This window comes from Hemitrygon akajei, chromosome 19 (genome assembly GCF_048418815.1).
Source record: "Hemitrygon akajei chromosome 19, sHemAka1.3, whole genome shotgun sequence".
NCBI classification, from domain to species: Eukaryota; Metazoa; Chordata; class Chondrichthyes; order Myliobatiformes; family Dasyatidae; genus Hemitrygon; species Hemitrygon akajei.
Window position 1 is genome coordinate 51,470,436 of NC_133142.1, and position 12,574 is coordinate 51,483,009.

General features: G+C 39.3%; 1 protein-coding gene across 1 annotated transcript in view; it reads right to left on the minus strand.

The window, feature by feature from the left end:
- The window catches only part of LOC140741925 (cullin-associated NEDD8-dissociated protein 1-like), a 48,480-nt gene that overhangs the window by 15,706 nt on the left and 20,200 nt on the right, over nucleotides 1-12,574 (minus strand). Inside the window, exons 8-12 of the mRNA XM_073072495.1 lie at nucleotides 12,118-12,410; nucleotides 11,055-11,196; nucleotides 7,816-9,321; nucleotides 3,892-3,987; nucleotides 398-567 (exon numbers count right to left, since the gene is read on the minus strand). Of these exons, the coding sequence (XP_072928596.1) occupies nucleotides 398-567; nucleotides 3,892-3,987; nucleotides 7,816-9,321; nucleotides 11,055-11,196; nucleotides 12,118-12,410 (2,207 nt within the window). The remainder of the gene's footprint in view (nucleotides 1-397; nucleotides 568-3,891; nucleotides 3,988-7,815; nucleotides 9,322-11,054; nucleotides 11,197-12,117; nucleotides 12,411-12,574) is intronic.

The window sequence follows — 12,574 nt, forward strand, 5'->3', positions numbered from 1 at the left end:
TGGAATACTATTTCTCATTCAGAAGTTCTAGAACTCCCACTCGAAGCACTTCAAACTCATAATTCAGGTTGACACCCTAGTGGAATAATGAGAGTGCGCTAATGTCACAGATGCTGACTTTCAAACAAAAGGTTTAACTGATAACCATGTGGCTTAAGGACACTAAAGATCCCATGGCACTTTTGAAAAAAGTCAGCTTTTCAGGCTAACAGTTATCCCATCACTGAAAGTACTGTAACATGTCATCTGGCAATTTATAGGTGACTGCTCTTCATATCTTAGCATGCACAAATTAGATACCACATTTAGGACATTGCAAGATTGTGCACAGGGCTGCTGTACCTTTATGAACAATGAACGAGCTGCATGATCTGTCATATCTGTGTGATGAGCTTACCTCTCTAATGAGCTCCTTTCTGACCTTGGTTTCCTTGTATAACTGTGGCAACACAGTCTCCAGCAAATCCCTGATCAATGAAGGCTTATTATGAGCCGCACAGTTGAACATGACCAAGGCAACACGCCTGACATTGAGATCCAGGTCTTCCAGAGTCCGCAAGAAGTCACCTGAAAAACAAAATGGAAAAAATTAAGCATTGCTTGGTAACAATGAAGAAACTCCTCGAAAATAACCCTCCCAGTAGCTGATGTTTAGAGTGGGACAGTCTTACCTAAACTTGCCAGCAGGTGACTAAAGTTACTAATCAATTCCCTCAGTCTGAGAAGGTAAAAAATTTCAATTGGAATTAAGAGTGGGTCTTGACAGAGAGCAGTAGTAGACTGCTCCTTGATGGAACAAAATAGATATGGTTGCGGCTCTAACACAGGATTAACACACAACATATTTAGCACTGTAGATCGAAATCAACCACTTCCCGCAGTGGATTTCTCTTGCCCGGAGTCCAATGTCATGATAGAACCAGCCAACTGCACAATATATTGCAAGCCTGGAAAAGTCTAAAGGCAAGAAAAAATGCACAAAAGGCAGCAGCATTGCTAGAAATGAAGTCAGAACCTCTGTACCAAATGCAATTGCAAGTTCTGCACATAATAGTTAAGGGATTTGAAAATGGAGTCATAATTTCTGCAAACACTATTGGTAGATCTAAGAAACAACCTTGGAAACGAATTATCTGTCTGATGGAGGATCTCGGTCTGAAACATCAACTGTTTACTCTTTTCCAGTGTTGCTGCCTGACCTGCTGAGTTCCTCCAGCATTTTGTGTGTGTTGCTTTGATTTCCAGCATCCACAGATTTTTTCTTGTTTCTGAATTATCTGTCTTATTTATTTAGAGGTACACCACAGTAACAGACCCTTCCAGTCTAATAAACCCACATCACCCAATTACCCATGTGTCCAATTAACCTACTAAACTTTGCACCTTTGGAAAGTGGAGGAAACTGGAGCACCCAGAGGAAACCTACATAGTCATGGAGAGGTCATACACTTACACAAAGCAGCAGGAATTGAACCCAAGTCGCTGGCACTCTAATAGCTTACACCAACCATTCCGCTACTAGTCTTGTGGGAAAATTATAGCTGAGTTCCTGACAAAAGTTCTGTTACCACAATGGGACCTTGTAGTTTAAAAGGAATAAGGGAAACTAACGGTTATTGAGATATATAGCATAGAAACAAGCTCCTGAGCCCAAGTTTGTGCTGACCATCAACCACACACTTCTAAGACTACCCCTCTCCCAAGTTCTACCACTCAGCCACACACAAGGAACAATTCAGTGGCCAACTTACCTACCAACCCATACACCAAAAGGGCCATCTGATAGTTTTGATACCTCATGGCTCCAGTAACCTAGGTCTAAGCTCTGGTGCTAGGTGGACTTGGTGCAGTCTCCATGTGGGAGTCACAAAATGCTCCAAATCTAAAAAATATGCTGCTTGGTAGGTTAATTGGCTACTGAAAATTACCCTCAGAGTAGGTTAGTGGGGGAAGAATCAGGATGGATATGATGGAAGTAGGTATGAGAGAGAATAAGTTACATGGAAATAAATGCAGTATTGATAAGCAGAGGGATTTTGCAGTCCAAATCCATAACTCCCCGAAAGTAGCTACAGAGGTTAATCTGACAGTAAAGAAGGCATATGGCATGCTTGCCTTTATAGTTGGAGAATTGAATTCAGCTTTATGAAACTCTAGTTAAGCAGTATCATCACTGCCAGTATCTTTTTCCCAACACTGAAATATCTAAAACCACTGGAATTATAAATTCCAGCTTCTAGAAATTATAAAACAACACACTTCTTGGCATTCCTCCAGCATTTTGTGTGTGACACTTCATAGAATTTAATTTCCCTTCTTTGCAATCTACCCACTCTATCAGCTAGTATTTCCTAGCATTTAATACTATTCCCCTAAAAGTTCTAATGCTTGCAGTTTAAAAATTTGGGGGAAAAAAACCAGATCATTGATGTAAACACAAAGCTGCTCACACTGAACCTTGAGAACTTCACTGTAGACATTACTGCAGTAAAAAAAAAGTCACCATTTCTATTTTCTGTTACCTAGCTGATTTACTACCCATGGTGTTCCTGCTTTTTTTATTTCATGGTCTTGAATCTTGATGACACCTATTATGTGCCACATCAGTTATGCAAGCCCACATATGTCACATTGACCATTTCCCTTATGTAAATACTCAAAATCACTCTAAGCTTCTCATTTCAATCAAATGGGCCTTTTTTTTCCCGACTATATAACCTCTGATTCTAAAATCTCCCATAAGACATGCTCTCCAAATTCAACACATCCAACCACCTAAAAATGTTTTTTTAAAGATGATGTCTCATTCTTCCGAACTCCAATCAGAGTCCAAACCTTAACGTTCCCTAATAAGACCTCTCCATACCCAAGAACATCCTAGTAAGCCTTCTCTAAACTATCTCCAATGAAATATATTTTCTTAAATGGTGGGTGGGAAACAAAGTTGTTCATAGTACATTAGATGTAGTTTCATTGGTGCCTTGTGCCAATGCGATACACTTCCCTATTTTTATACTCTAACCCTCCAAGTACGGGTTTACTTTCCACTAGTCTTCCATTAATCCAAGAATGGTTTTCATAGAAATAAGGAACAATGGACATTTGGATACTTTGTGAACATTTCTGGGACTTAAATGACCTAATTAAATGTGCTAGTATGTGCAACCAAGTAGGAATATTATTGGAAAGGTGTTGTGGTAAGAATATACAGGAAGGTAGATTTTCTACAACTCCTCAAACAGATCATCCCCAGTTTACAAATACCCGGCTTATGTCATCTTCATACAATATGAACGATCATTTGGGAGACTGATAATGACTTTGCCAGCTACTGCACGGCTGCATCTTCTGCTGTACGGAAATTTGTTTAACAGCAACATTTCTGACTTTTGAACTGTTCGAGTTACAAACAGTTCACAGGAAAGAAAACCGTCATAATCTGGGTATTACCAGCAAGATAATGTCCTAATGTTGCTCACGTGTCCTCAAATCATAAACAGGTAAGCCAGAACTTTCCAAATGTGAACTTGTATTAGAATACATTATTTGATCAAAATTCACTAACAGGTAATGTTGAATTTCTCAGGAGGAGCATTGTTAAGATAAGTTGTTGATGTTCTTGAGAAGTATGTGTCCTTGTCAATAAACATTTTAAAGGAACCTGACCACTATTTTAACACACTGAAATAGGAACAAACAAGCTCAAGTCTCCAGGCTTTCCCTGATAGCTAAAGTACTGCTAGGGCTGAACAACATGTGCAGCAAATAAAACATACTAAATAGAAAATATTTCAGATTCTTACAGTTCAGGCTGATTGGACAAGAAAAAAAAGCACATAAGGTATATATAGTAATTAATGCACGAGAAGACAGCTTATCCAGAAAACTCACCAATGCAGCCTTTTAATAGGGGGTCAATTGATTGTGGATGGTCCGAAATCGTAAACTTGACAGCAGTCACCACAGTGCTTCGTGCATAGGCAGAACCTGGGGAAAATTAAATAGGTGAAACACTCAAACAATTTTGCTTTTGTTTTAAGAAAACAGGCATGACTTTTTCAGCAGAGATTGGAAGAAATATTTGATTACAAATTTGAATAATGCAAGTTTAGGAACATTCAACAGGTTGAGAATGACCTAAAATGCACTGAGAGGGTTTAACCCTAGTCATAGAAACAGCACAGAAACGGACTATTCTGCCCATCTAGTCTGTGCTAAACCATTAAACTGCCTGGTTTCATTGACCTGAACCCAGATCATAACCCTCCATATCCTCTCATCCATGTACTTAACATTTCTCTTAAATTCTTAGATGTTGAAATAGACACTGCATCCACCATTTGCGCCCGCAGCTCACTCCACTCAACTCCCTCTGAGTGAAGAAATTCCCTCTGATGTTCCCCTTAAACATACACCTTTCACCCTTAATTGTAGTCTCACCTAGCCTCAGTGGAAAAAGCCTGCTTGTATTTATTCTATCAGCATCCCTCATAACTTTGTATACTTCTATTCCCTAGAATGTTGAAGATTGACGGGAGATTTGATAAAATCCTAACCTATTCAACCTTCCCTATAACTCAGATTCTCAAGTCTTGGCAACATCCTTGTAAATTTTCTCTGCACTCTTTCAATCTTATTTACATCTTTCCTTTAGGTAGGTAACCAAAGCTGGACACAATACTCACCAACTTCTTATACAATTTCAAGATAACATCCCCAAATCCTGTATTCAATACTGTGATTTATGAAGCCCAATATGCCAAAAGCTTTCTTTATGAACCTACCTACCTGCATTGCCAATTTCAAGGAATTCAACCTTTGTGTCTATCAAGGTACGGGTTGTCAGATGTTTGGCATAGGCCAACTTTACATTACCTCACTGATAAAGATACTGAAATCAAATATAAAGTACTAGTGACTAAATATACAAATTATTTACTAACATTGAATTGTTGAATAGTTTTCACTTTTTGGAGATGTGTACAATATGTCTCATCTCCTTTTACACAGACTTCTTGAATAAGATAGCACACTATTTTAGCTTCAGTTAAAGAAAATGTAGGAAAAATATAAAAACTACTGGAACAGTGCAACATGTCGAGTTAAAAATGTAACCAACTATGAAGACAAACATTAAGTTGAGCTGTGCAACTGGAGATAATGACAAATATAAGAAAATAACAAAAGGTCAAACAATTCCTTCTGAAAGTGGGGAGAAAAGTTTGATTCTCTGCAACAAACCCATACTAAATCACAGAACTTTAAGTTTTTTTAAATAAAAACTTTCATAAAGACATAAATAGTGAAGAGCGAAAATTAGACATGGCTTGTAGTGCCAATTATTAACAAACTTGCAGGGAAGCTGGTCTGTTTCTGTATGGTAAAACATTTAGTGACACCCGTTACCTAAAGCTTGACAATATTCAGAATAGACAGCTGTCATAAATATTTCTGTCAACTGGGATCAGCAGCTAAATTGTGCTCTCTCAACCTTGCAGGCTATGATGATCCTTTAGTCTCCTAGTTATCTAATGAAGACACTGCAGTACTATTTTTTGGACAAAACTGAAGAACTTAGATTAAAAGATAGATAGCACATGACTCATTTCCTTCTTTTAAGTTAATCAGCCGATTCAAATTGCAGCAAACAAAATCTTTAACAAGTAGCTGAGGCTATACTCATTGCAGGCAGATAATTAAATGAATATTAATAATCTAACTAGACTGAGAAGGAAACAGTATTCTTTCTCATAGGGATCAAGAGCTGGATGGGAAAAACCCACATTATAATATCATTCGTGGACTGTGAATGGATCAGATGATGAAAAAAAGTCTTCTTTCACCCACCCAAGTTTGATTTTCTTTTCCTGTTCCCACTGAAGTTTAATGGGCCAAATGGGAAGTGACGGCTGCCACTCAAATGGCTATAGTTCGTTCTGTAAACACAAACAAGTGAGACCATTTGACTCTTCATCACAACTGAATCAGATGTCTAAGAGTTTCAAGCAGATGTTAATGGAGCATAGACTGATTGGAATTTTGAATTTATATTTCCTTAAACCAGGCTGCTAAACTGAGATTCACTGACAGGTGAGAGATAAATATGCAATGATATTCCAATAAATCCCTGACTTGTATAACTCAAAAACATACATCTCATTTATCAGCCAAAACCTATTATCAACCCACTGTTAGTATTTTTCCAGTATGTGACCATTGATTACATGTCCAGCATTTAAAACCAATCACAAATTGCCCTCAAGAGGCTGGTAGTGACACCATTTTCTGGAACTTTGCAAGTACACCCACTGTGCTGTAGTGGAGGAGCTCCAGGATTGAGTCTCAGGGGCAATTAAGAATGTTGTGTGACTTGGATGGAAATCTGCAGGTGATTGTGTTCCCCTGTACTTGTTACCCTTATCCTTCTGAGTGGTTGCAGTCACAGGTTTGGGTCTAGGTTTCTGTCAATACTCATACCTCAGCCCAGTTCTAACCTCTACATATACTCTGTGGCACTAGGACTTAATACAAAACAACTTAATAACAATGAGCATAGCAAGGACATTCCCACTGACTTCCTATATCTGGAGAATGCACCAAAGTTGGGCATCCTAAGTTAACACTGAAGGGCAAAGTCATCAGATAAACAGCAAAAATGAAGCATATACTCAAAAATATCACTCTCACCCCCCCCCCTCCCTCAAATCATTTAAGGTTTTTACTTGATCTAAGCCAGCATTACATTGCGGAACACTGTAATGTCATTGTCATATGTGCAGCCTTTCAAATGATGTTGCATAGAGGCCTGATATTGTCTCTCTGACACAGAAAAATTAAAGGGATTATTTCAGAATCATGCACAGATTTGTCCAATTGCAGCATGATAGTGTTTATCATGCTTATTATCATGTTTATTAGCTTATTGTTTATAGTGCCTGCTGTACGATCAGGGTTCAATTCCTTCCACGGTCTATAAGGAGTTTTTACATTCTCCACGTGACCGCCAGGGTTTCCTCCAGGTGCTCCAGTTTCCTCCTACAATCCAAAAACGTACGGGTTTGGGTTAGTAAGTTGTGGGCATGCTCTGTTGGCCCCAGAAGCATGACGACATTTGTGGGCTGCATCAGCACAGCTGACGGAAAAGAAGAATTTCACAGTATGTTCCGATATACAGTACCGTGTAAAAGTCTTAGGCACCCTTTTATATGGTTTCAGATCGTATGGCCTCCAGAGCCCTAATCTCAACATCATCAAGGATATCTGGGATTACTTGGAGAGACAAAAGCAAACAAGAGAACCAAAGTCTGCAGAACAACTGTGGCAAGTTCTCCAAGATGCTTGGAACAGCCTACCAGTCGATTTTCTTCTAAAACTACATGACAGTGTATCTAAGAACACTGATGCAGTTTTAAGGCAAACAGTGGCCATGCCAAATATTGATTTGATCTAGTTTTTTTTTTAAACGGTTTACTGCTCTTTAGTAATTTTATTGATATTTAGAAACTTTTTATTTCATTATTTTGAAAGAATCTTCACTTTACAGAATCTTTTACGTTTGCCTAAGACTTACACAGTTCTGTACACGTTAATAAAACTAATCGTTTTATCTTTTTTAACCTTTATATAAGACCAAGCTTAAAATAGTGTTTCTAGACCATAATGTGCATTTCTTTCATGAAATATGTAGGAATATTTCAATAAATGTTGGACTATCTAGTGCCCTTATAAACTTATTTCCCTCCATCCTCACCCACCACAATACGCTGCTGCATCAGGGGCTTGGTTCTGCTAACAACAAGCAATTTCTGTACTTACCAGAAGTGAGTTGTTTTTTCAGCCTGGGTAACAAATGGGATGGGTCGATGAGGGTCAACTTTCCTAGGCATTCAGCCACTACATTCCGAGTTCCTTCTTCAACACACTCACAGTTTTTGAACAGTAAGGCCCAAATGTCTTGAATGTAAGGTTTTAAGCTATCAGCTGAGGAAGAACTAATAACCTCTTTCAGTGAGTGCAGCAACAGGTACTGACGCTTGGGTTGACTGCTAATCTCCTTGAGTATGAAAGGAAGATAGTCACTAAGGTTTCCCACACTGATATTTCCCAATGCATAGGAGGCAGCAGACTTTACTTCTTCACTAGGTGATGAAAATGCTTCAAGGATTACCACCTTGAGCTCCTTTTGTGCACCCAGATTCATGGTGCGGCCTATCTCACCTAAAGAAAGGAGAGCAAGCAAACGGACCGAATCAGAGGATTTTGGATTCTTCACCTCCTGAACAAACTGGTTCACCACTGAACTGGCATCCTTTGGACAAGCTGAAGTAAGTGCAGCCACACATTTCGCCACGGAGTAATAGGCCTGCTTGTGCAAAATCACAGGTCCACCTGACTGAGCTGATGAATAGACAGTCCCTGTCAACTGCTTGAGCAGCTCCATATAGCCCATATTGGGAGCCTTGGATATGACCAAAGCCTGGAAGAAGTCCAAAATTGCACTCAGAGCCCCTCCTTGCAGCAGTGGTGAGCGAACCAGGTTGAACAACTCAATTAATATGGACCCACCAATCTTGGAGACAGACGATGGGTAAACTTTGGCTAGAGATGTCAAGAAGGTGATTGCCATCTGAGAGACGTGCATGTCACTCTCTCCAATGAGGGATGGAAGCTCCTTCAAGACAGACTCAATCATCATTGGCTTTAGACTGTCACTGTAATTCTTAATCAGGATATCTAGAGCAGCAAGGGTGCTTAGTTTTAACGCACGCTGGTTCTTCCTTAGAAAAGACGCCAGGATGGGAACAGCCTCACCAAGAATTGGGCGCAGATCAATTTTTAATGGAGAGCTTGCAATCAGGGTCAAGGTTTTGACTGTGGTGAGTCGTGTGATCTCATTCTTCAGTCGTTCAAGGAAGATCTGCAAAGTGGGATTCAGATCAGCACCCAGATTGTCCCCCAGGTTACAAATGATTTGTCCCATACAAGCAATAGCTCTCTCCTTCACCTCCTGGTCAATATCAGCGGCTTTTAATCTCTTCAAAGTGCTACTAAACAAATCCTTCACATATGGTTTAGCGTCAAATGAACAAGGTTTGTTCAATGGGCGGATCACCTCTACAAGTTGCTGGGTAACAAGCAAAGCCTCAGAGGTTATTTTGTAGAAAGGATCACTAATGCAGGCCACAGTTGGAGGCAACAAAGTCTTAACATGAGGGTGAAATACTTCTGGTGGATGATTGCAGAGGATGACATGGAAGAAGGTCAGTGCATCAATCTTCATGTTTGAGGTACTTGATTTGTCAGTGAGGGAGTAAATAATGCCTGAAAATAAAGAACGCAAGATTAGTTTATCGTCACTGAACACTCAAATATTATGAGCAAACATGTCTCAAGTCTCTCCAAAACATTACAATTCATCCTCGGCCAATCTTAATCTTCTGACCAGCAGGCCTCAACAACTTTACAGTTTTTATCAGGGGAGAAGGAAAATCATTTGGTACCCTCTCTTTCTCTCAAAGCATCTTTTTCTTCCCTTTTCTCATCAAAAATCAACATTCCACCATGATTCATCACTCCTGATGAAGGGTTTCGACCCGAAACGTCGTCACTACCTCCTCCCATAGATGCTGTCTGGCCTGCTGAGTTCTGCCAGCATTTTGTGTTTTTGTTTTTATTCCACCATGATTTTTTTTTCCCCCCCATTTCCTCTGGAGTGAAAAAATCCAGAATATCTGAAAGTCTGGCTACACAAAAACAGCAGTGAAAATCCAGAATAAAAAGTGTTAAAACTGGACATGTGGCACAATTGATCATTTCAAGTTTTGTTAAGCAAAGCTACAAGGGATTAGGAATCACAACAGAAGAAAGTGCACATCAGCCACCACTCCCATCTCTTGTAATAACCTTTCCCTTCCCTGAGACTTAAACCTCACGTCACCTTGACTTTCATATCAACACCTCAATCCTGGCCTCCAACTGTTCAACTTTGCTCTTTACCTTCCTCAAAATTCTTTTCAACCTTTGGATGGAGTAATTGTTGTTATCCTAATGTCACTGCCTGACTGTGAGACAAAGCCATTATCCTAACTGAGAGCACATCCCAAAAAGAGAACATCTCATTGGTTTTGTATAACATTATAAATTGATCCTAAGAGTATAACCCAGTTTTTGATAACTGAAGAATTTTTTTTGCTCTGCGACAAGACTCATATCGACAGGTTAGTACACTCACACACAAAATGCTGAAAGAACACAGATCAGGCAGCATCTATGGAAATGAATAAACAGTCATCAATTTGGGGGCAAAACCCTTCTTCAGGATTGTAAAGGAAGAAGAAAGACGCCAGAATAAAAAGGTGGAGGTTGGGGAGAGGAATGAGGGTAGCTCAAAGGTAATAGGTGAAGCCAGGTTGGTGGAAAAGGTAAAGTTTATTTTAAATAAATACCTGGCAGCTACCTGGTTGGCACTGTGGTTAGTGACCAGAGTCATTTAGATAATAAAAAATGTATGTTGTCTGTAATGGGAGCGGTCACTAGTCATAGTTGAATGAATGATGAGGATAAATTAATATTCTGCTCTACACATCTGCTACATGATCTCTGCAATTCTTGCAATGCTTATACAAAATTTCCCAAGAGTACTATTTAATCCCTGACCACAATTACATTTCCCCAAAGTGCGATTATTCTATTGGAAGAAGTGGCTCTGTCTCATTTAAATCACAATTGTTTCTAAAGTTACTGAGAAGGATTTTTCTCCTGAAACTTTGCAACATCAAAAGCAACCCAGAAACAAAACAAGCCAGAAAGCTAATCTGATATTATTTGTATGTGGAGGATCTGATGACATGCTGTTGTGTTAGGTGAGTAGCTTCTACTTGGAAATGCAAGGAGAAGCACAAAAGATCTGTAAATTTGTTTGTAATAGAGGACAGCAAGGAAGGATGCAGCAACCATTTAACGCTCTCCTCAAACATATATACAACATATGGAGCTTCTCTGCAATTTATCTTATTTTAGTTAAGAACCTTGCCCTTATCCATATTCATGCCTACCTGGCACCAGAGCTGGTACATGTTCTGACAAGCCTCCAGGTAGGACACTAGCCAGTTCAGTTAGAAGGTTGAAACAGCTTTGCCGTGTCTTCATACTCTTCTCCTTAAGCTGCTTGTGCAAAGCTTTCACTATGCTAGGTACCTTAAGAAGAAGGGAAGCAAAGGGGATCAAGGTGGATAGAAGTAGGAGAAAGGAAAGACAAGGAAGGGGGCAAGGAAAATGGATAGGAGGAGGAATGGAGAAGATTTAAGGGATGGGAAATGAGAGAAAAACATGGGAAGTTAGGTCAAGTAACATTTGTTAAAAGCAGAAAGACAATAATAAAATTTGAGAAAAACTGTTCACACACTAACTGCACACAGAATGCAGGCATTTATAATCACAAACCCAGATGAATGGACACCATAAGATGCATGTAAATGTTCTCTACATTTAAATGCAGTTTTCCTGTGCAAATTTACACTTACATTTACAACAAAATTTAAGTATTCTTACCTATAATCAAACAACTATCATGTGCAACTCAACCCTAACCTTCAATATTCCCTGCAATTAATAACCTATAACCTTCTCAGTAACTCATTCACAGCCCAGTGTATGGAAACCAATTTCCTGCCGAGTGCCTTATATGGGCCACATTTTCCACCTGCTCCTGCATAAATATGCATTCAATTCCCAACTTGTTATACCCATACCTGAAACTGACTCAATTATGAATGAATTTCTCTTCATCTCCACCCCATATTGCTATCATCTAACTCGGACATTGAGACTCTTCTTTCTAGGGTTTTTAAGTAAAGGAAACAGAATACTGACATTTACTTTGTTAATCCTGCTCAGTTTGGTATTTTTCAGTCTTTTAAAATCTATTGAAAAGTGACACTATTCTATCAACTACGTCATTCAATGACAGTCTGATACTGGTAGATAAGCATTGGGAATGGAAGAATGAGTTAACATTCTCAACATTCATCTCACATGTCAACAATATGGATGTTTGCCAGGGAAGGTTCATGTGGATGAGAGAATCAGTAATATGTACCTACGGGAAAAAAAACTCACTTGATTTTGAAGCATCACAAGGGGCATATCTCCCTGCTCCAGCACATCTGCAGTCTGCAGCCAGCTCTGGACTGGTTTTGTCTGCTTCAGGAGAGACACGTAAGCATGAAATATATCAGCCTTCACATTCTCTTCCCGTTCCTTGAACCTACTGATGAGAGCTGGCGAGACAGTCTTATAAAACTCCTGCAGCATTTCATGCCTGGTGCTTACAATGGCATCCAAACACTTAGTTGAAGCTCGACGCACTTTCCAACTCATATCATCATCATCTGTGTACTCCTCTTCACTGTCTGATTGGAGAACGAAATAAGAAAAAATAGTAAATTCAGGTCTGACAAAGCCATCAAATACGTATCCATCATTCAAGTCCAACTGCTTCAAAACACTTGTGGGAACTTTTGATGCAAATTATGTGAAGACCAGCACTGTATTGTAACAGGGAAAATTAGGCGTT